The 26,032-nt window shown below is 59.3% G+C and overlaps 2 protein-coding genes across 4 annotated transcripts; one reads left to right on the top strand and one right to left on the bottom strand.

Annotated features, from left to right (window-relative positions):
* Window positions 1–177: 177 nt before the first annotated feature.
* SLC16A8 (solute carrier family 16 member 8) lies at window positions 178–3,186 on the top strand. The gene is made up of 4 exons (XM_031940129.1): window positions 178–831; window positions 1,200–1,343; window positions 1,726–2,544; window positions 2,858–3,186. The coding sequence occupies exons 1-4, from the start codon at window positions 225–227 to the stop codon at window positions 3,184–3,186; spliced, it is 1,899 nt and encodes a 632-aa protein (XP_031795989.1). The 5' UTR covers window positions 178–224.
* Window positions 3,187–8,342: 5,156 nt separating this feature from the next.
* Window positions 8,343–22,311, bottom strand: PICK1 (protein interacting with PRKCA 1). 3 transcript variants are annotated; one of them, XM_031940999.1, is made up of 14 exons: window positions 21,813–21,901; window positions 21,211–21,276; window positions 20,445–20,533; window positions 17,911–18,109; window positions 15,821–15,949; window positions 15,330–15,396; window positions 14,898–14,987; window positions 13,211–13,264; window positions 12,380–12,442; window positions 12,079–12,212; window positions 11,426–11,518; window positions 11,065–11,115; window positions 10,751–10,895; window positions 8,343–10,449 (listed from the first exon to the last, which is right to left on the bottom strand). In XM_031940999.1, the coding sequence occupies exons 2-14, from the start codon at window positions 21,211–21,213 to the stop codon at window positions 10,193–10,195; spliced, it is 1,374 nt and encodes a 457-aa protein (XP_031796859.1). In that variant the 5' UTR covers window positions 21,214–21,276; window positions 21,813–21,901; the 3' UTR covers window positions 8,343–10,192. The 3 variants fall into 3 exon arrangements, with proteins under 3 accessions (XP_031796859.1, XP_031796856.1, XP_031796857.1); XM_031940996.1 differs by lacking the exon at window positions 21,211–21,276 and having other exon boundaries at window positions 21,813–22,296; XM_031940997.1 differs by lacking the exon at window positions 21,211–21,276 and having other exon boundaries at window positions 10,193–10,449; window positions 17,911–18,022; window positions 21,813–22,311.
* Window positions 22,312–26,032: the final 3,721 nt, after the last annotated feature.

A 26,032-nucleotide genomic window follows, 5' to 3' on the forward strand; every position in this document is an offset into this window, starting at 1 on the left:
GACGTGGTCAGTTTGAAACATTCCAGAAGCAGGAACCAGAATCGGGTGCAATCTGGAACTGTGTGAGGCGGGCTGGGGAGCTTTAGGCCAGTGAGATCATTTTACATCTGGGGAAACTGAGGCCCAGGGATTCTCTCCCGAGAACCACCAGAGCCAGGGAGAATATCAGGGCCGAGATGCAGAGGAGTCGAGGTTGGAGAAGGGAATGACCTTGCCAAGACCACATGCCACCGGTGTCAGAAGTGGGATCCGCAGCCCGGAGGGCCCGTGGCCTCCACCCTGTGGTGACATCCTTCCAGTCAGGGAGTGGGGGATGGGGAGCATCCTCAGCCCTTTCTCAGCTCCCCCAGAGAGGAGGGGGGGACCTCAGGTCTTCCCCATTTGCCCGGGGCTCCTCCCAGACCAATGGCTCCTTCCCCTCTGCCCTGGTCCTGGGCATCTGGCCTCGGTCCCTCACCGGCGCCCTCTCTGCCCACAGCCCCAGCGGAGGCCGGCAATGGGGGCTCCCCTCTGCCCCGATGGCTCCCTTCCTCCCCTGTGCCCCCAGTCCTGGGCGTCCGGCCTCAGTCCCTCACCGGCGCCCTCTCTGTCTGCAGCCCTGGCGGAGGCCGGCGATGGGGGCCGGTGGCCCTTCTCAGCGGGCGGGTGCGGCCCCGGACGGCGGCTGGGGCTGGGCGGTGCTGCTTGGCTGCTTCGTGGTGACAGGCTTCTCCTACGCGTTCCCCAAGGCGGTCAGCGTGTACTTCAAGGCGCTCATGCGGGACTTCGGCGTGGGCTACAGCGACACGGCCTGGATCTCCTCCATCATGCTGGCCATGCTCTACGGTACAGGTCTGTGGGCGGGGGGTCCCCTGCCACCCTGCCCATGCCTTCCATCGGTCCCGGGCCCCCGGGTGCTCCCAGGCCCATGACTCCGGCTCCGGGAGGGCTTCTGCCCTGTGCCCGGTCCTGGGGCCACCGCCCCCAGCTTCCTCTCCCCAGACAGCCCAGAGCCCTCGCCCCCTCCTGTCCCGACATGGGGAGCCCTCATTTCTCTTCCAAGCCCACTGCGTCTCCTCGTCCCCCACTAGAACCCCCAGGGCTCTGAGCATGGTTAGGCTGTTGCCCTCCCGCCCCCAAGTTCCTGCTGGGGACCCCCACCCCTCTGACCCTCAGCCCCCCCCCAACCTTGCCTGTCGTTCCCCCCCCCTACCCCGCAGGGCCTGTGTCCAGCATCCTGGTCAACCAGTTTGGCTGCCGACCAGTGATGCTGGCGGGGGGCCTGCTGGCCTCGGCCGGGATGGTCCTGGCCTCCTTCACCCGCAGCCTCGTGGAGCTCTACCTCACGGCCGGCGTGCTCACGGGTCAGTCCCGGTGCCCCTCCCTTCCCGTGCCTGTGGGGGTCTTGGGCTGGGCGCAGGGTCTCTGAGCCTCTGGGAGTCAGGGCTCGGGCCCTCTCTCTTCCCACACTTGTGGGGGTCTCGGGCTGGGTGCGGAGTCTCTGAGCCCCTGGGAGTTGGGCCCTGGGCCCTCTCCCTGCTGCCCCCTGACTCATCTCTAGAAGGGGGCGTTTGGGCCCACACCCAGTTGGGGCCTAATCAATGCCCGTGCCTGGCTTTGTTTTAGTGCTCTTTCCCTCCCCCCAGTGCCTCCCCCAAGCCCGAGCAGACACAGCGAGTGGGCCCCCCGGCTCCCAGAGCCGCTCCCTCTCCCACTGACCACGGCCCTTCCCCCTCTCACCCTCAGGCCTGGGCATGGCCCTCAACTTCCAGCCCTCGCTCATCATGCTGGGCCTCTACTTTGACCGCCGGCGGCCCCTGGCCAATGGGCTGGCGGCAGCGGGCAGCCCCGTCTTCCTGTCGGCCCTGTCTCCCCTAGGCCAGGTCCTGCTGGAGCGCTTCGGCTGGCGCGGGGGCTTCCTCCTCATGGGGGGGCTGCTGCTTAACTGCTGCACGTGCGGGGCGGTCATGAGGCCCCTGCCCGGGGCTCGGGGAGGGGCCCGGGAGGAAGCCAGGGAGATGCTGCCTCTGGAGCCGGGCAGGAAGCCGGCGGGGAGCCCCGGGGGCCGGCGGCGGGGGCGCGGGAAGCGGTTGCTGGACCTGTCCGTCTTCACCGACCGGGGCTTTGTGGTCTACGCCGTGGCCAAGTTCATCCTGGTGCTGGGGCTGTTTGTGCCCACCATCATGCTGGTCAACTACGCCAAGGACGCGGGCGTGCCCGACGCCGAGGCCGCCTTCCTCCTCTCGGTCATCGGCTTCGTGGACATCGTGGCCCGGCCGGCCTGCGGGGCCCTGGCCGGGCTGGCCCACGTCCGGCCCCACGTCACCTATCTCTTCAGCCTGGCCATGCTGGCCAACGGGCTGACCGATGTGTGCAGCGCCCGGGCCCGCTCCTACGGCGCCCTGGTGGGCTTCTGCGTGGCCTTCGGCCTCTCCTACGGCATGGTGGGCGCCCTGCAGTTCGAGGTGCTCATGGCGACTGTCGGCGCCCACCGGTTCCCCAGCGCCCTCGGCCTGGTGCTGCTGGTGGAGGCTGTGGCGGTGCTCATTGGGCCCCCCTCGGCGGGTACGTGTCCCCCAGCTCCTGGAGCCCGCCAGCCGCACGTAACTGAAGGGCTCGGATCATCCCCGACACCTCCCAGAGTCTGGGACTCCCACCCACCCCCGGGGCCGATCCTCGGTGTCTGACCCCTCATCCCCCTCTGTCCGACCACAGGAGGCCCCCCCAGGAGTGCAGTGGTCGGAGCTGGTCACAACTGGCCGGGGGCTCTCCTGCGGTTGCTCCCATGCCTGGGAATGGCCCCGGCTCCGGCCCAGCTGTGGTGAAGGGTGGGGGGAGGGCCCAGGCAGGCCCGTGACGGGGCTCCCACTCCCTGCAGGTCGCCTGGTGGACGCCCTCAAGAACTATGAGATCATCTTCTACCTGGCAGGCTCGGAGGTGCTCCTGTCCGCCCTCTTCCTGGCCACGGCCACCTACTGCTGCCTGAGGAAGCCCCGGGGCCCCCGGCCGGCCCCAGACGGTCCCAGTGGGGCCGGGGACGCAGGGGAGGCTGAGTCCGACGGGGAGCCCGGTTGCCCCCCTGCCGCCGCCCAGGAGAACCACGTGGGCCCCGAGCGGGAGCAGGCCGAGGAGGAGGAGGAGGCGGAGGCAGAGAGGAAGCCCGTGCTGGGGGGCTCCACAGAGACCATGGGCAAGGGCGCGTTCTAGCCTCGGAGACACGGGGGCAGGAGGGGGCTCCCGGGGGAGCCCCCCCATGCCCCTTGTCACTGACACAGGCCCAGCTCGCTCTTGTGGGGATCATCCCCGGAGGTCCCGGCTCCTGGGAGGCCGAGAGCTAACCAGAGCCCCCGAGTCCCAGCAGAACCCGGGGTTAGAGCTGAGCAGTTTACATCCGCCTGGGCTGCCCAGCCCAGACACCCTCCCCCCCCATGGGCTGCCTCGGGGCCACCCCCTCCAACGCATGTCGCAGTGTGGGAAGCAGCTCTCATCCTTGGCACTCCCGGCATGAGTGGGCAGGAGGCCCGAGTTATACAAGCTTGGGGGGAGGCAGCATGGCCCGTATCAGTGACAGAATCAGGGGCCAGGGGCCCGCTGCCCAGGGCTGCCCCACTCCCTTGCCCATAAGCGCAGGACGCGGGCTCTCATTGCAACGGCCTGGCCCGGAACAGAAGGTTTGTCCCTCGTGCTTTCTTGGGTCTAAAACCAGGGAAGATCCCAATTAAGCGAAGCCGTTTGCTCAGCCTGAACGCCCTCCATAGTGGGGGGGAAGGGAAGGGAGGAACCATGCTCTTTCCATCCTCCCCCCATGGTGGAAACAACACCGAGAGCCCCGAGACCAGCGTCCTCCCGAGGTGAGACACGGGCTCAGGCCCAGGGACCGCGGGCAAATCAGTCCCCAACCCCACGCTCCAGGCCTGAAGCTGGTCCAGACCCACACTCACCCGCACTGTCCATCTGCTCTCGGATGCTCTTCTTGGGAAGTTTTTTCCTTCTATTAATCCTAGATTCTGTTCTCAAACCACCCCCCTCCCTTTGTTCTTTGGGAGCCAAGCAGAACACGTTTCTCCCTCTCCTATGGGAGCCCTTCATGTACCAAGATGACTCCCCCAGCCCTGTGAGGTGGTCATATCCGGGCACTACCCCCTGTGCAGGTAGAGTAGCATCGTGGGTCACCCAGCTTCAATGTTTCCCACTAACTCGTTGTTGGACTTTGGATAACTCACTTCCTCCTCGTTTCCTTCTCGGCAAAATGGGGGCGTTTTCTATTTTTTTTGAGGATCAAATTAAGCAGCACTCTGTCATTATTGTCCTGGGCGAAATGTGGTGCCCGAACCTGAACACAATTCTTTAGCTCAGATTTGACAGGTCAGAGAACGCAGGGACACTCAGGGCTCGAGCTCTGACCACCCCATTCCTATGATGACCCCACAGTTTCCTAAAAGCTTTGGCTCATTTTTGTCCCATCCTGGAGCACAGTGAAATCACCCTAGTTCTTGCAGTCAGAAGACCTGGAACCAAGAGCCACCCCTGAGGGGGATCACTGTATGGGGTTGGATAAAGGGTGGCCCTTCCCTGGGCCCGTTTCCTCACTGGATGAAATCAGTCAAGTGCATTCCCCTAAATGAGGGATGGTCAGAGGTTAGGAACAGTACTCGGAGGAAGAACACTACAGACTATCAATATCCATGTGAAAATACATTAAAAGTCACTGATAGAAATATGCATGCTAAAACAAAAAGGGGAATGGTAAATGCTGGAGTCACTGTGGGGGAAAATTAAAAAAAAAAATTTAAGTTTAAAAAATTTAAATTTAAAAAAAAGTAAATGCACTTTTGGTGGAGCAATAGACTGGTCTAATTATTCTGGACAGTATTACAGCCAAAACACTGTTAAGCAGTGGATACCCTTTGACTAAAGAGATCAAATAATGAGAGAAAGGATCTATATTTATAATATATTTGGAGCATCGCTGTTTTTTTCAGTGGCAAAGATAAAAAAAAATCAATTAGGGGGAGCTAAATCAGTTATAGTCTCTGTGTGCATCAAGAAATGATGAAGGGGATAGTTTTAAGAGAAACCTGGGAAGTATACAAACCGATGTAAAAAGGAGTAGGACCAGGAGAACAATGTGTATAAAAGGATAAAACACTGTAAAGAAAACAAGTATAAAAGACTGAGAAATTCTGATCAATCAAGTGCCCGCGATGTGACCAATCACAATTCCAGATTTGTGATGAAACAGGCCAAATAGCCACTTCTTAAAAGAAGGGATGGACTCAGGAATGAAGATTACGTACGCCATAGTGGGGAGAACAACATGGTCAATATTTTGCTTCATCCTATGTGTTTATAAAGTTGTTTTTCTTGCTTTCTCAATGGGGGTGGAGAAAATAGATTCTTATTTGAAAATAATTTATATAATTGGAAAAAAAAGAAAATAAAAATTTATCTTTAAAAGAGACAATTAAATGATCTCTGAAATCTCCAGTTCTAGACTTGATCCTAAAATATCCCTGATTTACTGTATATCCCACATTCTATGCTAGTGTGACTGATTTTGGAATTTGAGTCTAAGAGTTTACATTTATAGCTATTAAATTTCATTTGATTTAGACTTGGCTCATTTTTCTATTCTTAGCTGGGTTTTTTTTAATCCTATCAATCATCCAGAATATTAGCCACCTCAACCAGCCTTCTGTCATCCATCTGCCAGGGTGAAAACATCACTGTTATGAAAAAAAAAAAACAAAAAACAGTTCCTTGAGGCTATCTAGTAGAGCCTCACCCCCTTGCTTTATATTCAATCATCAATCGTAACTTGGGTCCAATTATTCAATCCATCTGAATTCCCCTAACTATATGACCCCCTGGCTGCCATCTTTCCATCTTAACCACCAGGACAGCCGCCTTCACCAGATATTCTGTCAACTTCAAATACAAGGTTCCCTCCTTGTACCCCACTTCTCTCATTTTATGCCTCATTTCTGGGGGTTTTTCCACCTGGTTAGTGGGGCTCTGTTGGGATCAGCTACTGGAGGCATTAGAGAGGCAGAGGCCATCTATAAAGGTCAGGAGCAGAGCTGATCTGCGCCCAGCAGGTTTGAGCTAGAGGGCTTGGCTTGGGGATCTGTGCTTCCTTCCCCCTCCAACTCCATCCTGGAAAAATGTCCAGGAGTCCTCACGGGCCTGGAGCCCCAAGTCTGGGTTCTAGTTCAAGTTCTCTTGTATTCAGCACCAAAGCTTAAGGGACAGGGAGGAGAGCCTGGGAGTCTCGCAGCTCTGCTCGCTCCCAGCTGAGGGGATGTTGCAATTGCCAACCACCCGGCCCGTTTTCTTCTCTAGTAATGGAGCTGGAGCAGATGATCTAAACCCAATAAGAGCACAGACCTAGAGCTGGAATCTTGAGATCATCTGATCTAATCCCTCATTTCAGACCAAAAAACCTGAGGTCAGAGAAGTAATGTGCCAAAGGCCCCGAAGGAAGAAATGGCCAAAAAAAAAAGGACTCAAGTCCTGGGCCTCCGAGATCAGGGGAAACTTTGGGCTCTTCTAGAATCCTTCCCCAATCCAAGCCCCATGGGCCATCCTGGGAGGGCTGGCTTTGGGTTACAAGGGAGACAATGGGGGAGACTTTCACAATGAGGTTTCCCTGGAAGAGGGAGGTGGTTTCCCTGGAAGAGGGAGATCTGGTAATCAAAGTGTTAAGTGGAACAGCACCGTGCCATGAGAAATAACAAATGTGAACGGGAAGTACAGAAAAACTTGTGTTAGGAACAGACGCCGAGTAGAATGAAGAAAATATTATCTACAGCTATAACAACGTACATGGGGAAAACCCCAAACAGAAAATTACTGTTCAAAGTGGATTAATAAATCGGACTAGATGAGATACTCTAAAACGATGGAATTCAGTAACTCGAGTGTTCAATTAACCTGAAAATATCAATTCCTTAGGAAAGACCTTCCTATTTGATCAAAATTGCTGGGCAAACTGGAGAGCAGTCTGGCAGAAACCAGGCATAGGCCGAAATCTTCCCCCATACTCCCCCGAAGACCTTCTGAACGGAAAGCAACCCTAATCAGAAGAAGGGAAACAGCTTGTACCTTTCATAGCTACAGGTAGGAGATGTATTTTTAACCAAACAAAAGATAGAAGCAATTAGAAAAGACAAGGTAGATTACTTTGATTTGGAACTGAAAAACTGCTGTAAAAACAAAACTAACATACCCACAAGCAGCACTTTAGAGCAAATTTTTCTGATAAGCACTTTGTACCCAAGGTACATAACATCTGTGTGTGTGTGTGCATGCGTCACACACACACATAATTAAATAAAACCCAAAGCTAGGTAATTAGAGGAAAGCTTCAGGAAAAAGAAAACTGACGGACCTACATTGTGCTACCAGAGCCACCTGACTGTAGCTGCTGGAGTCCCACCCAGAACAGATCTCCTCTTGGGAGAGGATGATACAAAGAGACTGAGAGGCAGCCCCTGTTCTCTGACCTCTCTGAGAGGCCCTGACCTCTCTCCTCTTCCGTCTGCCTCCAATTTATCCAGTGTGCAACACCTGTGTCAGCCAAGGCTGCTCTGCCGCTCCTTCCGATGCTATGATTCACAACTGTGGAGGCTCTCGGGGAACTGACCTGTCCCTTAACACCTACAAGCAGTACTTTATAGCAAACTGTTCTGATAAGTGCTTTGTACCTAAGATACAGTGAGTGAGTGAGTGTGTGTGTAAAAATAAAACCAAAAACTAGATAATCAAAGGAAAGCTCCTGGAAAAACAAAACTAATGTACCTACAAAGCAGCACTTTAAAGCAAATTTTCTGATAAGCACTTGAACTCAAGACCCGTAACATCTGCGTGTTTATAAAACCCAAAGCTATCCCCCCAAAAGTAGGTAATCCAAGGATGTGAACAAAGTTCTCAAAAAAATTGCCAGTTCTCAATGACCACCTGAAAGAAGGTTCCAACTCACTAAGAACAATGCAAAACAAAACTACCCCGAGTTTGATCTCACACCTAGAAAACTGGCAGGGATGGGAGAAGGTGGGAATAATCGAAGCTGAGGAATTATGGGAAGAGAAGCATATTACATTATTGGTGGTCCTGTGAATCAGTATAAGAATTAGGAATTACTGGGAATTAAGAAGTTAGGAATTTTTAGGAATTAGGAAAATTCTTAGGAAAAATAGGAACTTAGGAATTTTAGGAATTATTAGGAAATTAGCAAAATTTTTAGGAAAATTAGGAAAAATAACATAGAATTATGCAACTGAATTAAAATGTCCACCCCCATTGAATCTGAGATTTTATTCCTTATTTATTAAGGAGATCATTAATAAGAAAAAATGCCCACATTGGTCCTGAGACGCTTGTTTATTAAAGAGATCATTAATTAAAAAAATGTCCACCTCATTTGATCCTGACTCTTCCTATGTTTATTAAGAAGGGGATCATTAATTTTAAAAATTGTCCATCCCCCTTTGATCCCGAGACTCCCTTCCTATGATTATTAAGTAGATCATTAATGAAGTCTCTCTCTATATATACCGAGATGTTTACAGCAGCACTTTTTGTGACAGCTAAGAATTGGAAACCAAGTCGATGTTCTCCAACAGGGCAATGGTTGAACCAAATCTGTAACGGGGCAAGATTCCGCTGCTAAGGACTGTGGGGGAGTGAATACTGAGAAGATGGGAAGCACTGATGCAGGAGGAAATCAGCAAGGCCGAAAGAACAAACTACACAGAGAGACAACAATGGAAATGGAAAGAACCACCAAAACAGCAGCCTTCAAGGGAAGGCTGCAAAACCATGAATAAGAGCTAGGAAGCCCCAGTGCGTTGTGGGCGTCGGAGGCCCACGGGTGGGACAGGTTTCCGGGACAATTACTTGGCCCTTTCCTCCTCGTGGCTCTCTGGGAGGGGGAGCCACATGTGGTCCGGAGCGGGGAGCCATGGTAACGTAACAAGATGCAACTCATCGATAAAGCTTTTAAAACATTAAAGACGGAAGTAACGGCCACGTATGTTCTGGAGAAGACACGCCTCCCCCCTTGCTCAGAGGCGTATCTGCCGCTGATGCGGTCGGGAGGCGCCGGCTTTACCGAGCTGCTCCTTTCCCTGCGCTCGATGGGGAGATACACAAAGGGGGTGAATGTGATAGGAAAAACAAAAGGCATCAATAAAAACATCTTTTCTTTTTTTTTTTTAGAGGCATGGCGGGCATGGTGGGCACCTGGGGATGGCAGGGAGCACGTTGCTGTTGCGGGGAGCGGTCGGCAGGTGGGGCCAGCAGGGCGGAGGGGCCGGGGAGCTGAGCGGCCCCCAGACCAGACCTGGGGGGCAGGGAGCAGTGGGAGGAGGCCAGGCAGGGGCCCAGTCAGTTAAGGCGGAGTTCAGAGGCCTGTGTTTCCAGAGGCCCTCACTGAGCCCAGGAGGGGCAGTCACTGAAAAGTCATAATGCAGCTTTCTCTTTATTAAGTACAGGATTCCCAACCCCCGGCCCCTCCCCAGCCCCAGCCCAAGGCACCGGAGCCTCAGAGCACAAGCAGAGGGCCGGGGGGGGGCCAAATAAATAAGGGACGCCCCTGAGTGTGAGGTCTGGTCACCCCCATCCCACAGCAGAACCTTGGGGGGCTGGCCCACTTTGGAGGAGACCCAGTTTCAAAGAGTAGTGGGGGAAAGGCAAGTGAAGCTGCCCACCCCAGCAGCTGCTTTGGGGCAAGTAGGGTGGGAAAGACAGGCCTGGCCCCCAGCAGTGGAGGGGGTCCGGCCTCTACCTCCTCCCCCAGGCCTGCCAGGGAGGACTAGAAACTGGGAGGGGGGCCAGATTAGGGCAGGGGGGAGGGAGGAGGGCCCTCCCTGAGGGCAGCTCAGGAGATGCAAAGCGGGACTGGGGCTCGGCCCCTTGCCCGGCCTCATCCTTGGGGATGGGTCTTTTTCTCTCCTTCCCTTCTCCCCCTAGCTGGGGAAGAGACACTAGATGGGTAATGACTGGGGGTCCCGGGGGGAGCCACAGCCAGGCCGGTGGAGGGGGACACTGCGGCTGGGCCCCCCCCCTGGGCCTGGGACGGAGGAGCAGAGATGAGACGGCAGCCCCCACACCAGCGGGTCTTTATCAGTCACCTCGGGCGGTCGGTCCAGGGGTCCCCTCCCGGCTCCCCCCCCCCGCAGCAGCCCCGCACCCCACCTGGGGCTCCGGGAGGTCACTCAGGCATGTCTATGAGCTTCTCGCCGTTCTCCTCCTGGGAGTCTCGGGGCCCCCGGGCCTCTCCCGGGGCGGCCGCCCCCTCCTCCTCCTCCTCCTCCGTGTACAGGTCCTTCTGGCCGTAGGCCAGGGTGGTCCGGGCCAGGTCCACCTCGATGGGGAAGACATCGGCGTCCCGCAAGGCCGCGTAGCAATCGTCATAGTACTTGGACATGGTGGACACGAAACGCTGGAGCTGGAACACGATGTCCTGGACTGGGGGGGGGGGGGGGGGAGCGTCAGCTTCCTGGCTGTGCCCCTGCCCCCCCCCAGCACGCCCTGGCCGTTCCCTGTTGTGCCCTTGCTGCCCCACTTCCACCCCACTGCACCACTCGCCCCCCGGTGCGGGCCTGCCCTTCCAGCCCTGCTGGCACAGCTCTCCGACAGGGAGCTCACCGCCCTACAAACAGTTTTCCCGGACCGAGCCCTGACGGCTGGTGGCCTTGGGGTGGGGGGCACGGAAGGACAGGAGCGCCAGGCCAGGCCGCCCACCTGCCCGCATCCCCCGCCCCCTCACCGTGCTTCTGGTCCAACAGCTCAATCTTCTCCAGCACGTCCTTCCTCATCTTGGCGAACCGCGTCCGGGCCTCCTGGCGGCACCGCAGGATGAGGCGGTACTCGTAGTTGCCGGTGCTCACGCGGTACAGGGGCTCCCCGAGGGCCTGCAGGGAAGGGGACTCTCCCGTCAGGGCCCATGGGCAGGGAGGCCTCTGAGCCGCCCCCGCCACCCCTGCCCGACATGAAGGGAGCGTGCGGTCCCGGGAGGGAAGGGCTCGGTCTGTGGGGCCCGGATCCCTGGGAGGTGGGGGGGGCAGCGGGGCGGGCACTCACGATGCAGCTGTACTCCTCGTCGTCCATCTCCTTCACCTTCAGGCAGTAAGACTGCGGGGGAGAAGGGAGGCCAGGGGTGGGGTGAGTGCAGGCCCCGGGCCCACGAGGGGCCCCCTCTCTCCAAAGCCTCGGAGGCAGCCGGGGCAAAGAGCTCCCGGGGGCCCGAGGTCGCCTCCCAGAGGGCAGACGCGGGCCCAAAGGGAAGGGGCGGCCCCGATGCCAGAGCCCTCGGGGGGGGGGGGGGGGGGGGGGGGCCCGGGCCCCCCCGGGCCGGGGGGGGGGGGGGGGGGGGGGGGGGGAGACACAGCCCGGCACCTGCGGCCCGGGGCGGCTCTCGTTGGCGCAGGCCCGTGTCACTCACCAGGTACTCAAACTTCACGTCCAGGTATTTCTTAATGGTGAGGCGGGTGTCGGGGATGGCTTTGTTGAGATACGTGTTCAAGTCCGTCAGCATCTGCAGGGAGCGACCGTCAGAGCGGCTCAGGGTGGGGGACAGGGGGCTCCCAAAGCCACCCGGGGTGGTCGGGGGTGACCCTGGGCAGAGGCTGAAGGCCCGGGCTCCCCCACCCTCTGGGGCTGCCCCACAAGGTGCCCGTGAGCATTGCCCACCCCTCGGCTGCCCTTTTTCTACTAGGCCCAGGAGCTCTGTGGGGACCGTCCTTTCCCTGCCCGGGTCGGTGGCGCCTCTCCTGAAGACATCCCATGGCCACCCCCGGGAGCTCTCAGAAGCAGGATTCCCACCCGGGACTTCCAGTGAATTGCCGAGAGCACTGCCCTCCCAGACTCCGGGGAGAGGGGCCGAGGCGGGCGGCTCCTGAGGCTCAGCAAGGAGGCAGGGCTGCCAACCGTCCCCTTGGCGAGCACTTAGGGAGCACCTCGGAGGCTCTGGCCTCAGGCTCAGTCCCCTGGCACGAGGAGGACCCCGAGCCTGCCCTCTGACCTCTGCCCTAGTGCACCCAATGGGCACCTCCTTGGGGTCTGCATGTCCCCCCCCCCGGGCCAGGCCAAACCTACGGGCTTGATGGTTTTCAGGAGGCGGATCCCGAATTTCTCGATGCTGCGGTGGGCTTCGGCAAACTTCACGAAGGCCTCGCTGGCCGCCGGCTGAGGCTCACGGACGCCGATCACCGAAAAGACGTCTCCGAAGGCTGCACGACAGGGAGGCCGTGGAAGAAGCACTCCCCACCTCTGAGCCCCCGGATGGGGGGTGACAGCGGGCCCCCCGCCCCCAGGCCCGGCCAGCCGAGGTCTGGCTCCATGCTGACTGCCCCGAGGTCCCTCCCGGGCACCCCCATGGCCTGCTCAGCGGCCTCACCTCGGTGCGTCTGAGACAAGTCGAAGAAGGCCCGCAGCAGGCTCTTGGTGTGCTCCGTCATACCTGGGGAAGGGCAGGAAGCAGCCCCACTCACACCCTGCAAGTTCCCCACCCCCACCCGGGGTCACGGGGTCAGAGAGGGAGCTCAGTCCCAGAGGCCAACCAGGCCTGGCGTGGCTGGCAGAGGGGGCACTGGCACTGCCCAGGACTAAAGGCCCAGAGAGACCCTGCAGGCCCCTCAGAGAGGGCAGGGGGCAGGGCCCTCCCTCCCAAGAGCCAGCCCCCACTCAGGGCCACCACGGCCTTGTGCCGGGCAAGGGGACGGATGTGCCCAGCAAGGGAGGCAGCCCTGGCACTGCCCAGGACCTCCCCCTTCCCTCCCACCCCCTGGGGGCATCGTTCCCAGGCTGCCTCCCCGTGCCCCGGGGGCTGCTGCCAGATCTCCACAGAGGCGGGTTTCTGGCCTTGCCCCCTCACTCCCAGGGCGCCCAGGAGGGCATTTTCCCTTGAGGAGGGGAGGGGGTCTCTGAGGACCCACTTCTTATGTGGGTACACAGGGAGTTTCCTTTGCTACTCTTACTACAGGGACAAGAAAGAAAAGCAAACTCCGACAAACACTCGGGAGCAGATGCAGTCCCGGGGCCGCCAAGAAGGGGCCAGAGAGCGCGGGGGCCTAGACTCATCTGTTCCCGGCCGCCACCTCCAGGGAGCCCACCAGGTTTAGGCCCAAGGGCTGTTTCCTAAGGAGCTTCCCTTGCTGTAGCACTTTCCCTCCCAGAGGAGGAAGCGCCTCCCCCCAGTCACCCCCAGCCCCGCATCCAGAGAACCCACCTTTGTACAGCTCGGCCGTCCGCTCCAGCTCTTCCAGCCTCTTCACCAGCCCATCTGAGGGAGAGAGCCCGGAGGGGCCGTCAGCCAGGGCCCGGCCACATCCAGGCTGGGGGAAACGGGGCTTCCCGGCCACGGCCCCTGGACTCCCCACGACTCTGCTTGGGACTCCAAGGCCCCTGCCCCGGTGCAGGCCATGGGTTAGCAAGGGGCTCTGGCCCCGGCCGCTGCTCACTCACGGGCCTCCCTCCTCCTCTCACGGGCCTCCCTCCTCTGCGGCCCCCTCTCCCCTCTAGGACACGGCACTCTCCGGGCCCAGACTGTCCCTGTGCGCTGACAACACATCGTTCCCCCTTTCACAAAAGCTCGGTTCTGGCCGGGAAGGCCCAGCACACCCCGGTACTCCTCCCTCCTCAGCCCCCCACCTCGCACCCCAAGCTCTCCCCAGGGCCTCCTCCTTCCCAAGGCTTATCCTGATTCTCCCGGATGTTTGCTCCCCCTCAGCAGCGCCCCCCCAAATCAACCCAGGGCCCATTTCCCTTCGCCTCTGTCCCCCAGTATACAGTAAGTGCTTAATACGTCCTTACTAGGTGACCCATAGTAGGGCAGAGGGAGAAGCTGGGCCTGGGGTAGAGAGCCTGGTGTAAAGCCCCTTCCTGGGCCCTGGGCCTCAGTTTCCTCCTCAGTAAAACGAGGAGGTTGGTCCCGATGCCCGTGATTCTGTGGCCTCCTGCAGTGCCCGGCAGCTCTCTGCACACAGGCGGCTAAATGAGCGTCTGAAACCAGCAGCGCTCTTGGCCTCTGGGCTCCCGGGGGAGCACAGGTCCGGGTCGCGCCACCTAAGGGCTGGGGTGGGGAGCCCTGGCTGGGACCTCGCTGAGGGCCAGAGGGAGCGGGCTCCGGGCCTCGGCCTCCCTGGCAGCGCCAAACGGGCACGGGGAGGTGGGGCGGGTGCCAGGGCCTGGCCCGCAAGCGCCCGTGGGCGTTTTTAGCTCTGCTGGGTCACGGGACGTCGTGACAGTCTCGTTTTAGAAACTCTATTTCGGGGCAGGCAGAGGGAAAAGAACTGGCAAGTTTTAAAAAAACCACAAAGCCTGCCCACAACAACCAGTTCTAATTTTGCGGTAACTACGGCAACAAGAATTTATAGCCAGAAGAGGCAAAAATAGCGGCCTCGGGAACGGGCCCCCCTGGCGGCGGCTCAGTCAGGGGAGCCACACGTGGGGGCCGGCCGAGCCCTTGTGGCCACGCGATTCATGTCGGAGCCGCCCGCCGAGGGCCGGGCAGAGCTCAGGCTGGGACGGGGCCGCCCTGGCCACACTTTCTTATACGGACGTGTATATGAGAGAGAGAGAGACAGAGAGATTGGGGGGCGGGGGGGAGAGACAGTAGCTGGGAACAGGCCCCAGGGGCTCCCACACCCCCCAGCACAGCCTGGGCTCTCAGGGAGGGGCCCGGATCCCCAGGCCTAGGTGCCCGCAGCCCAGGCCCCCCCGCAGCCGAGCCCGATGGAGCCCAGGGGCAGGAAGGCCGCGGGTCCCGGGGCTGGCACGGTGACCCGGCGAGCTCTCTCGGGAAGCGCGGCAGCCCCCGTTTCCCACAGGCCCAGTGCCTCAGGCCGGAGCTCCCGAGGAGCCCAGGAAGGCTCGGGCCCTGGTCCCCCCGACGCCCCGAGCAGGGCGCAGCTCACCGTTGCACAGGATGGCCCGGCTCAGGCCCAGCGCGTCCGCCGTCCCCGAGCTCATGTTCTCCACCAGCCGATGTTTCACCTTCTTCAAAACTAGAGACGGAAGGGGTGGTTGGCGCTCAGTGCCCCCTGGCGGCCCAGGCCGAGGGATGAGGACGGGGGCTGGGGCTCCGGGGGCTCTGCCCTCACTCACAGGGACGGTCTTGGCTAAGACCCCTGTGCCTTTTGTCTCCTCATCTGTCAATTCTCCCATTCCCATGTGCATGTCAGGGCCCCCCTCCCCCAGCAGGGGCCCAAGAGTGGCCCCCACTAGAAGGGGCCTGGGTGGCAGAGGGGCCACCCCCCCGGGGGGATTGGGGGCACTCTGGGGAGGGGTTCTGGGTCAGAGCTGAAGCCCAATGCCCGTGACCCTTGCCCCAGGGCGGGCTTGCTCACCAATGTCCAGGGACCGGCCCTGCTTGGGGTCAGCTTGGAGCTTGTTGTAGTGAATCGTCACTTCTCCCTGGGGAGAAAGCGCAGGGCAGGGTTGGGGGCTGCGCCAGGCACTTCCAGGGCCGTCGGCCCCGGCCCCACGCCCTCCTCCCGATGCCGGGGCCTCCCTCCGTGCTCGTGTACGGCCGTCGGCACCACGTCTCCCCCACAGCCCAGGGGCTCCCTGAGGACGGGCCCCGTTTCCTTTGTATCCCGGCCCTTAGCACAGTGCCTGGTACGCAGTAGGAGCTTACTGAATGCTCACCGGTTGCCCAGCCCTTCAGACACCTGTGAAGTGGCTTGTGGAACAACTACAGGAGGTTCAGAAAGTACAAGCCCCCCCCCCCTTCCTGCACCCGTGCCCGTGTCTGTGGGGGCCGGTCACTGACTGACCAGAGGCCCAGGCTCCCTGCAGGCGCCCCCGGGGACACGGCTTGGCCTGCGCTCCTCCTCACCTTCACCACCTGGATCATCTTGGCCACCTCCACCTTGGTCTTCCCCTTGACCGACTTCCCGTTGACCCCAGTGATCTCATCTCCGGCCGCCACGGTGCCATCGATGGCCGCGGGGGTGTTGTCGAACACCTGTGGGGGAGGGGCAGCCTGCTGAGGGGCCAAAACCCCTCTCAAGCCGCTCTGCGGCCCCTCCCCCACCTCCTTTCAGTGGCTCCGGGGGGCCGTGGGAGAGGCCCCGGGCACGAAGGGCCCAAGGAAGGCGACGCTCAAAGGGGGAGCGGCCAAGTCCGCCTCTGGGCTCACGATGGGATGGAGCGCCCGGGAGGGGCAGCCACTCGTGGGGAAAGGACGGGGAGGTTTTTGGCGGAGCGTGAGGTCAAAGGAGGCAATGACGACGATGGCAAACAAAGGCAAAGAGTCAGAGCAGCCTCACCGTGCCAGGCCAAGTAACCTGCAGCCTCCCCCAACCCGGTCCTGCAGCCCTGGGGGCTCTTATCAGCCCCTTGTACAGGGAGGGAAACCGAGGCAGGCGGCAGTGAAGTCCAGCGTCCCAGCCCTGCCAGGAGCGTCCCCCTCAGTGACTGAGGCAGGGTTTGGATTCAGGCCTTGTGGTGCCCAGGCCCAACTGGCCGATAGCTGTGGGCTCGGGACGAGAAGCCTCCGGGGGCCACACCCCCTGTACTGGGCCCAGCTCTGGGCTCCATCTCAGGACAGAGAAGTCGCCAGGGGAGGCGTTGCCACCTAAGGCTTTGCTACAGGAACCAGACACTTCCTTTGGGAAAGGGGAGACTCTCGGGTGGGGAGGAAGACCAGGGAAGGGATGGCCCCGGGCAGAGGGAGGACCACAGGAGGACAAGCAGCAGGGGCCACCCGGGGAGGCAGGGACTGTCTGCCCGGCACCCAGGGGCCCGCTGGGAGGCTGGCCCCTTCCCACGCTCGTGAGGTCCAACCCCACCTCCCCCAGCGCCTCCCGGAGACGAGGGCCTCACCCTCACCAACCGGGCACTGCCTCTCTGGCCGGCTCCCAGCGTGAGGACATCTCCCTTCTCTGGACCCCAAATGGGCCCTCTCCTCTCCAAGGTAAAAGCCTCCGATTCTACGAGTGCTTCTCTGACACGAGGGACTCCGAGCCCTGCCATTGTGCCTTTGTCCCTCTCATCTCGCCTCAATGTCCTTCCTAAGATCTCACCCTCTCACGGGCCGGGTTTGCGCGTGACCATCCTGCCCGCTCCCAGGCTATGCGGCCTTAGGGCACCTGCCCGCTGCCAGTCCCCACTCGCCCCCTTCTCCTGTGTCCACATCTGAGACCAGTCCCGCCCAGGGCCCCACAAGCACGGAGCTCCTTCCTCGAAGGCTGGCACAGACCACGGCGCAAACTAAGCATTGAATAAATGCTGCCTTTGCCCTCAGCCACCCTGCCATCTGCCTAAGGCCACCGGGAGCCCAGCTCTTCTCCTTCTGGGTCTCATAACTGGCTTATAAGAGGCACCCCCCCCCCCCACGACTGGGGCTTGTCCCGGGATCCCCCCGAGCCCGGGGCTGTAAGGTTGATTCCATGGTCCCCACAAGGTGCCACGTGGTTCGATTCAGCCAACGGCTGCAGACCCGTGCCCACTCTGGGGCTGCTGGTCATGGCCAAGAGTCACAGTCCCATCCCTCCGGCACCATCCCCGGTCTCTGGCCTCCGCATGAAGACCGCTCATGGCGCAGGCCCCCTTCCTCCCTTCTCCCGGGCACTCGGCCGTCGCCGTCTATGAGCCTGAGCAGCGCATCGTCTCCCTCTTTGTCTAGACCGCTAACAACGCCGCTCCCCATGCGCCCCCCACTCCAGACGCCCCACACACGAGAGACCTTCCTCAAGGGGGCCGGGAGGGGAGCAAAGGGAGGGGCTGGGGTGTGGGTGGCCCACGCAAACCTGTCTGTCCAAGTGCATGGTCACAAGAGGAGCCTCACACGGGATATGGCAGTTTCCTGGCTCAGCCCCCACAAAACATTGAGGGGCTTGGGAATTTGGCAAGAAAAGTCCCGAGCAATACAAACTCATTCCTAATGATCCCCCCCAGCACCCCCCACCCCCCAAGGCCCCGTACCTGGACAATGTAAAGGCAGGGGCAGTACAGAGCCCCTCCCCCAATGCTGATCCCGATCAGGTTCTGGGAATCCTTCTGCAGCGTCACGGTCCCGGGCACTGTGGGGATGCCACTAGACCACAGGGAAGGAGAAGGCGATGAGGGCAGGGAGGAGCCCCCAAAGCCACAGCTCCCTGGGGCCCCAGGGCCTCCCTCCCACCTGAAAGCAGAGGAGGGGGGGGAGAAATGGGGCTAGGGAGGCCCTGCCAGGCGGCCGGGCTCTCCCTGCCCACAACATCCTCTCTTAACCCAAATCCTGGGCTCCAGGAAGGCTTCCCTGATTCACCTCCCTCTCTGAGGACCGTGAAGACCACGGAGCCCTTCCCACTTCCAGGCCAAGGGACAGACCCGGGCGCAGCACAGATTAAGTCGGCTCCATCTTGGAGAGGAAAAAACCAAGGCCTAGGGAGGGGAAGAGGCCCCCCCTGGGCCAACGAGGGCCCACAGGAGCTGGGGCCTTCTCCCGGATGAGGCGTCCTCTGCCTGTGGCTCTCAGAGGCTGCTTGGGAAGCTCCCGGAGCTCTCTGGGCCCTGACGCCTGACTGGGGGTGGGGCCCGTCTCCTAGCTCAGGGCCCCTTCCTGTTCCCTCCAGGACCAACCAGCAACAAGCCGCGTGACTCACTGCCGAGACCAGGCAGCGGCCGTGAGACCAGGGCACTGCGATGCTCTGGCCGGGCGTCAGGGAAGCCGGCTTCCAGTTCTCTCCCCACCGCCCCCGGGGTCCTGAACCCCAGGGTCCTTCCCTGAAATGGGCCGAGGACCTCGGCACTACCCACCTCAAAAGGTTGTTGTGAGCAAAAGACTTTGTAAATCTTAGAATCTTATAGTAACGAGAAACGACATCCCGGGGCATCTCGGAACTTCCTGACCCTCCAGGCCCGGAGTAAGTGCTGAGTAAATGCTTGATGAGGGCCAGCCAACTATTAATCGATCAATCAATCATCAAGCATTTGTAAAGTGACTGTCCTGGGCCGGGCCCTGAGCCGGGCCCTGGGATACCAGCAGCAGGGGTGAAGCCGGCCCCGACCTCATAAAGCCTGCAAGCTCACAGGGGAGGCAACACTGCACCCTGCCCCTGGGGGGGCAGCGAGATGGCAGAGACAGCAGTGGTTAGGCACAAGGCAGGGCACTCGCGGCTGCTGGGGCAGGAGGCTCCCCTGGAAGGCTCGCTTGGAGCCAGGGCAGGAACAAGGCGTGAGCAGCCGGCCAGGGGAGCTGAGGGGGGCAGCGAGAGGCCGTCCCTGCCGGCCTTAACCCACCGCCCGCTGCTTCCACAACCTGAAACCCCTGGGGCAGAGCCAAAGCACAAACGTCAGCCGCCTCCCTCTCCCGCTCCAATAAACAAGCACAGGAGCCCCCGGGACGCACGCGCCCGGTGCCTGCTTGGGCCAAGGCTGCAAAGATGGCCAGCTGTCTCCCTTTGTTTGGGTTTCCTATTGTTGGGGGGTTTTCTTCTGCATTATGGCTGATATGGAAACGAGTTCAAAGGTCTAAGCCATGCACTGTTCGCCTTCTCAAGGGGGAGGGGGAGAGAAGGGGGAACTCACAATTTTAAAAAAGTGAGCGTTAAAAAAACTTTTACATGTAAATGGGAAATGTTTAATGAAATAAAAATGTGTTCAGAAAATAAGAGATGCAGAGTGAGTGAGGACCCCAGGGATTATCCACGCCTGTGTTACAGAGGAGGAAGGTGAGGGCCCCTGGTGCCCAGCCTAGCTGGGAGTGGGCAGGGAGGTACCGGGAGCAGGGGGCGGGACCTCAGGCAGGTGCAACCACCTGGGTGTTTTCTCATCCGTACTGAGGGAGGAGAGGGCCGCTAGGGGGGCCACGGAGTGCTGGCTCTGGAGGCAGGGAGACTCAGCCTCTCTCTCTGGCCTCAGCCGCTCACTAGCCGTAAGGCCCTAAACATGTCACTCAGCCGGTCTCCTCATCTGCCAGATGAGCAGGAGCAGACAATGACAAGCCAGTCCGTATCTCTGCCAAGAGAACCCTAAGGGCTCACACAGAGTCGAACCCATCGAGGGCCCCTGCTCTGCAGCACCGGGGGGCAGCGGCCTTTGCGCTGCTCCCCCTCGGAGGGGGCCAGGGAAGGTGGTCCCTGCCCCTTCAGGCCTTCCTCCTGAGAGCGGCTCCGGCCCCACGGCTCCCTGGGGGGCTGTGCTGGAGTCTCCCAGCCCGTCCCCAGAGGGCAAGGAGGGGGCCCTCACCCGCAGGCAGCCCCAGGCCGGGCCACTTCGGGACAAGTCCGTCGGCCGGCCTTCCCCGACCTTCCCCTCACAGCGGCTGCGGCTGCCCTCTGGGGCAGACAAACCCAGCCCGACGTCCCCCTGCATATGGCTCTGAGCCTGGCACCAGCCGGCCTGGGCCGGGACTTCTGCCTGGAGGCCTGCACTCGCCCACTCCCTTCCCAAGGGCAGGGACCAGAACCGAAAACGGCCCTGGGAGGACCCTCCGTCGCTCCCCGCCCTCCAGGAGAGCGCTCTCGGGTACTCACAGCTTATCCTCCTCGATGTCATAGTCCATGTCGGCAAACATGATCCCAAAGTTTGGCACCGGCTGGCCCCGAAGGCCGATCGTCCAGTTCTGGGGAGGAAGGACGGGAGGGTCCTGAGGCGCCGCCCCTTTCTCCCCCGGGGTGCGGCAGGCCTCAGCAGGGCCGGGTGGGCACGGAGGAGCGTCCAGAGGCCCCCGGCCCCTTCCCTTCCCAGCAGCCTCTGCTCACACCTGCGTGCCCATCATCTGCTGCAGCCCCTTCCTTCCTGTGCCACTTGATCTAAGATCATTTCAAGTAGAAAAGGACCTCAAAGGTCCAGACACCACATCTTACCCACGAGCTCAGAAACGTCGAAGGACCTGTCAGAGCTGACGCGGATCGTGGGTGGGTATACACACAGAGGCCTGCTAAGTAAGCCAGGCACTTATTAAGCCCCTACTGCATGCCCTGGGGAGTGCTGGGCCCGGAATCCAGAGGCTTCATTTAATCTTCTCTGTTTTGCTCTCCAGGGACCTTCCTCAAGCTGTATCTGCTCCAAGGTGTGGAGCCCTTAGCCCCCTCGCTCTGTGAACCCCCCAGGATTTCCCGCGTCAGGCTCCCATGAGTGACAGGGCTCTGCCCCAGGGGGACCCTCCCTTTTCCAGGCCTGGAGCCAGGGACCGTTTACAAAGCATTTAAGGTTCCTGCAGTATGCACAGCGGGTGCTTGGCTTCTGGAAGCTACAGATGGGGAGGGGGAGGGGAATAAGCATTTATCCAGCACCTACCATGCGCCAGGCACTGCGCTAAGCTGGCCTGGTCCTCATAACAGCCTTGCAAGGGAGGAGCTACTGCTATGGAGGCAGAGGGTGAGAGCCAGGGAGGCTGGACTGGAGCTGCGTCCGCCTCCCATCTCGCTCTCCCACCCCCAGCATGGGGGCAGAGGGCAGGAGGAGGAGGGTCCCAGGATCTGGGGGAGGGGGGTGCATCTCCCAGACCCCTCCCCAGATAAGGATGCGCAGGTGGGAGAGGGGCGTTCTGCCGTGCCAGCCCCCTCTTTAGCCCCGCCCAGCCACCCCAGGCCCCTCCCCCTTCAGGTCCAGCCCTCCATCCCTAGGTCCCGCCCCTCCAAGTTTCTCCCCAAGGTTCTACAGTCCTCTCCTCAGTCCTCTCCCAATCAAACCGTTGACCCCTCCTCCCCGTGTAGGCCCCGCCCCCACACAAGCCCCGCCCCATAACCACTGCCCTCCGGCCCAAGCCCCGCCCGCTTTACGTTCTAACCCCACCTGCCAATAGAGAGGCCCCGCCCCTTCGCTCTCAAATCCCGCCCCGCCGCCTGGCCCCGCCCCTCGTTCCCATCAGCGCGCGGGGGCGGAGCCCTTTTTCTTACCACGTCGGAGATGATGAACTCGGACCTCAGCCTCCTTTTGCCGGACAGGAAGCTCAGTCTCCCCGCCGCCCGCCCCCCGGGGCCTGTCCCCGGAAGCGGCGGCCGCCCCGGGGCCCGGGCCGGGTTCGGGCCGCGTCGGCACTTGGAGTCACCGGCCGCTCTACCTGCCTGAGGCCGCGACTGTCGCGTCACTTCCCGGGCGGGGCCGGAAGTCCCTTCCCCTTCATTCCAGCATTTCCTCCGCCTCCTGAACAGCTCATTTCCGGTTTCCTCTCGAACTCCCTCTGCTCCCGAGAGAGCGGAAGTGGGGGCGGGAGTTCCACGTCGCCATGGAGATTGCCTGATCGTGGGAACAAACGATTGGGTCAGAGAGACTTGGCCCCGCCCCCCGTCCTTGCATTCTGCCAGCCCAGCCGCTGACATAGTATCGGGCTCGGGGAAGCTGCGTGCGGATCGGATCGGCTGTGGCCGTGTCCTCGCGCGGCCTCGCGGCTGCTCTCCGTCCGTCACCGCCTGGCGGGAGGGAGCACGGGGTCACCAGGCGCGCCCTCCATTTGGGGGGGGCGGGGAGGGGTGGCGGGTCCGGCGGGTTGGAAGAGGCCCCCGCCCGATGGAAGGGAAAGGAAGAGGTCCCCCGCCCTGGGGGTGGAGCAAGGCAGGGAGAGGGCCCCGCCCGAGATGGGAGATGGGAGGGGAGGGGGGTGAGAGGGCCCGCCGAGATGGAGGGAGGGGTATAGAGAGAGGCCCCCAGCCCCGGGGGGTGGAGCAGGGCAGGGAGAGGTCCCGCCCGAGATGGGAGGGGAGGGGTAAGGGAGAGAGGCCCCCGCCCGAGATGGGAAGGGAGCGCGCAAGGAGAGGTCCCCCCAGCCCCGGGGGTGGAGCAAGCGCAGGGAGAGGCTCCCGCCCGAGATGGGAGGGGAGGGGGTATAGAGAGAGGCTCCCGCCCGAGATGGGAAGGGAGCGCGCAAGGAGAGGTCCCCCCAGCCCCGGGGGTGGAGCAAGCGCAGGGAGAGGCTCCCGCCCGAGATGGGAGGGGAGGGGGGGAAGGCCCCGCCGAGAGGGAAGGGAGCCGGAAGGAGAGGTCCCCCAGCCCTGGGGGTGAGCAAGGAGGGAGAGGCCCCGCCGAGATGGAGGGGGGGGGTGAGAGAGGCCCCGCCCGGGTGGGGGGGGCAGAGAGGCCCCCGCCCCCGGGGGTGGAGGCCAGGGGGGCCCCGCCGAGAGGGAGGGGAGGGGGAGAGAGGCCCCCGCCGAGATGGGGGGAGCGCCAAGGAGGGTCCCCCAGCCCCGGGGGGAGCAAGCGCAGGGAGGCTCCCCGCCCGAGATGGGGGGGGGGAGAGAGGCCCCGCCCGAGATAAGGGACCGGGAAGGGAGAGGCCCCCAGCCCCGGGGTGGGAGCAAGGCAGGGAGAGGCTCCCGCCCGAGATGGGAGGGGAGGGGGTATAGAGAGAGGCCCCCAGCCCCGGGGGTGGAGCAGGCGCAGGGAGAGGCGCCCGCCCGAGATGGGAGGGGAGGGGGTATAGAGAGAGGCTCCCGCCCGAGATGGGAGGAAGGCCACGGGTGGGGGGGGGGCACAGAGACCCGGGCCCGAGGTGAGGAGGGGGACTCGAGGAGCCGGAGAGCCTTGCCTCCAAATAGGAGAAGCTCCAGGTCTTGAGGTTCCTGGCGCGGTGGGGCCCCCGGACATAAGCAAGTATTTCCTTTAGACCAGTCGTTTTTCATCTCCGAGCCTCAGTTTCTTCATCTCTGAAATGGATCTTTAAACCCGCCTCTCCTCAGTCCAAAAGAACGTTCTGGGAAGGGAGGGCCTGGGCTAACACACACCTGAGGGAATTTGAACCCTCCCTCAGGGGGGTCTCCCTGCCTTCCAAAGCTTGCCCTTCCCATCTCGGGCTAGTTGTGATCGGTCAGAGCTTTCTCGGCCCTAAAGCCCAAAGCTGCTTCTCTGGAGCTCCCGCCAAACCTGCACAGCTCTGAAGCCCCTGGGCAGCGGGCTGGGGGCCACAGCATGTGGCCTAGGCAGTATTTAAAGATAGGGACTGGTGGTTTCATTACTGTCAGACACATAGAAATTGATATAGCCACATATTGATTTAGAAAACCGCACCTTAACATATTTTATTAAACATTTCCCAATTACATTTTTGTCATAAATAATATAAATACATTTTAAAAATATTCATTAGTTATATTGCTTTAATAGTTTCTTTCTATCCTTTGTCTCTTGTGAGTTAGGTATCAAAACCATAGTTATCTCTCTTTTTTAAAATTAGAACTTTTTATTTTCAAAACATGCACCCATCATTTTTCATCATTGACCCTTGCATAGCCTTGTGTTCCAAATTTTCCCCTCCTTCCCCTCTCACTCCCTCCTCTAGATGGCAACAAATCCAATATATGTCATAATGTTAAAATATATGTTAAATCCAATATATGTAAACATTTATGCAATTATCTTGCACAAGAAAAATCAGATTAAAAAGGAAAGAAAATGAATAAAAAACCAAAATGTAATCAAACAACAAAAAGAGTGAGAATACTATGTTGTGATCCACACTTAGTTCCCCCAGTCCTCTCTCTGGGTGTAGATGGCTCTTTTCATCACAACATCATTGAAACTGGCCTCAATCATCTCATTATAGGAAAGAGTCATCCCAATTTTAATCCGGAAGTTTCATTGGCAGCCCTGCTATGGGGAACTCCCAGATGAGGAAACAACCTGTTGGATTCAGATGGCACCTTCTCTGAAACTTGGGGTCATAGAGCATTGAGAAGTTCGATGAATTACTCAGGGTTAGGCAACCAGTTTGTATCAGAAGGGAGACTTAAATCCAGCTCTTTTAAGTCCAAGTCTCCATCTGCCATTTCCATATACTAGGTAATTTTTTTTTTTTTTTTTCAGAGAAAGGCACCAATGCATGGGGGAAAGAGGATCAAAGTCTCAGCCTTTGAACTGCAATTTGAAGGATAATGGGGATCCTACGGTTTTAACTGAGGGAATGCATTGCAGGCATGGAAATAGGAAATAAAATTGTGAGAAAAAGGCATAAAGATCCAGTTGGTTGCTCTGTAGAATGCATCTGGAGCCAAGTAGAAAAAAAAAAAAAAATCAATTCTCTTGTACTTTAGATTGTCTCATCATATAACAACTTCCCTAGTTCCTTCACTTCATCCAAATAGCATGAACTCTTGGTCCCATTTCTGGTCACCCTCCTCTGGATGTTCAAATATGGCATCTAAAACTGAGTACAAACACCTCAGAAGTGGAGTGGCTAAGAAAAATATAGCAGTACTGCCACCTCTCTTGTTCTGAATGCTACCTCACTAAAGCCTCAGATCGCCTTAGCTTTCTGGCTTGCTGTGCCATATCAAACATATTCGGCTTGCAGTCCACAAAAACCTCCATGTCTTCAAATGAACTGCTCTACAGCCACACTTATCACTGTGTACTAAAAGCTCATTTTTATTTATTTATTTTTGCCCAGGGAAGCCTTTATCTTTACTGTTATTCATTTTTATTGCATTTGATTTAGCCCTCTTCTATCTGGTCAAAGTCCTTTTGAACCTGATTGTGATCTAATCTGTTCATTATTTTAGTTTTGTGTAATCGGCAAATTCGATAAGCAGGCCATCTGCTTGTCCATATTATTAAGAAGTAAATGGTAGGACGTGTCCAAACACTGGGAGACTTCCCAAGTTGACACTGAACCAAAATGATAGCACTGTGTCTGGCCAATTTGGCCAGAAGAATAACACGGGAGACTTAAGATGTGTTTTCCCTAAACTTAGTAGAAAACTACCTATTCCCACATCCAGAAGAAATGAGATTAAGTTGCCATGACCCACTGGTGAAGCCATACTGGCTCTTGGGAATTGCTCCTTCCGTTTCGAAATGTTATTATCCGTGTTTTTAATAACACAGCCTAGATTATCCCCAAGGACCCTTTGGGGCTGGACATTCTAAGAAATAACTCATGTTTTGTTTAACATTTATTGGATTACTGGCCATCTAGGGGAGGGGGTGCGGAAGGAGGGGAAAATTTGGAACACAAGGTTTTGCAGGGGTCAATGTTGAAAAATGACCTGTACGTATGTTTTAAAAATATAAATCTTTAATAAGAAAAAAAAGAAATAACTCATGGTTTTATAGCCAAGGCACTTTGCATACATTACTTTATTTGATCTTCACAGCTTCACATTTTACAGCTAAGGAAACAGGCTGA

The sequence above is a fragment of the Sarcophilus harrisii genome, chromosome 5, assembly GCF_902635505.1.
Source record: "Sarcophilus harrisii chromosome 5, mSarHar1.11, whole genome shotgun sequence".
Lineage (NCBI taxonomy): Eukaryota > Metazoa > Chordata > Mammalia > Dasyuromorphia > Dasyuridae > Sarcophilus > Sarcophilus harrisii.

Excerpts from the sequence above, each read along its gene's own strand:
- SLC16A8 (XM_031940129.1), top strand. The coding sequence starts at position 225 with ATGCCACCGGTGTCAGAAGTGGGATCCGCAGCCCGGAGGGCCCGTGGC. Across the intron at positions 1,344-1,725 it reads CACGGCCGGCGTGCTCACGG|GCCTGGGCATGGCCCTCAAC; the intron begins GTCAGTCCCGGT and ends TCTCACCCTCAG. Across the intron at positions 2,545-2,857 it reads CATTGGGCCCCCCTCGGCGG|GTCGCCTGGTGGACGCCCTC; the intron begins GTACGTGTCCCC and ends CACTCCCTGCAG.
- PICK1 (XM_031940996.1), bottom strand. The coding sequence starts at position 22,235 with ATGTCAGCGGCTGGGCTGGCAGAATGCAAGGACGGGGGGCGGGGCCAA. Across the intron at positions 20,534-21,812 it reads AGTTCATCATCTCCGACGTG|AACTGGACGATCGGCCTTCG; the intron begins GTAAGAAAAAGG and ends CTTCCTCCCCAG. Across the intron at positions 18,110-20,444 it reads GACATCGAGGAGGATAAGCT|GTGGGAGGGAGGCCCTGGGG; the intron begins GTGAGTACCCGA and ends CTCTGCTTTCAG.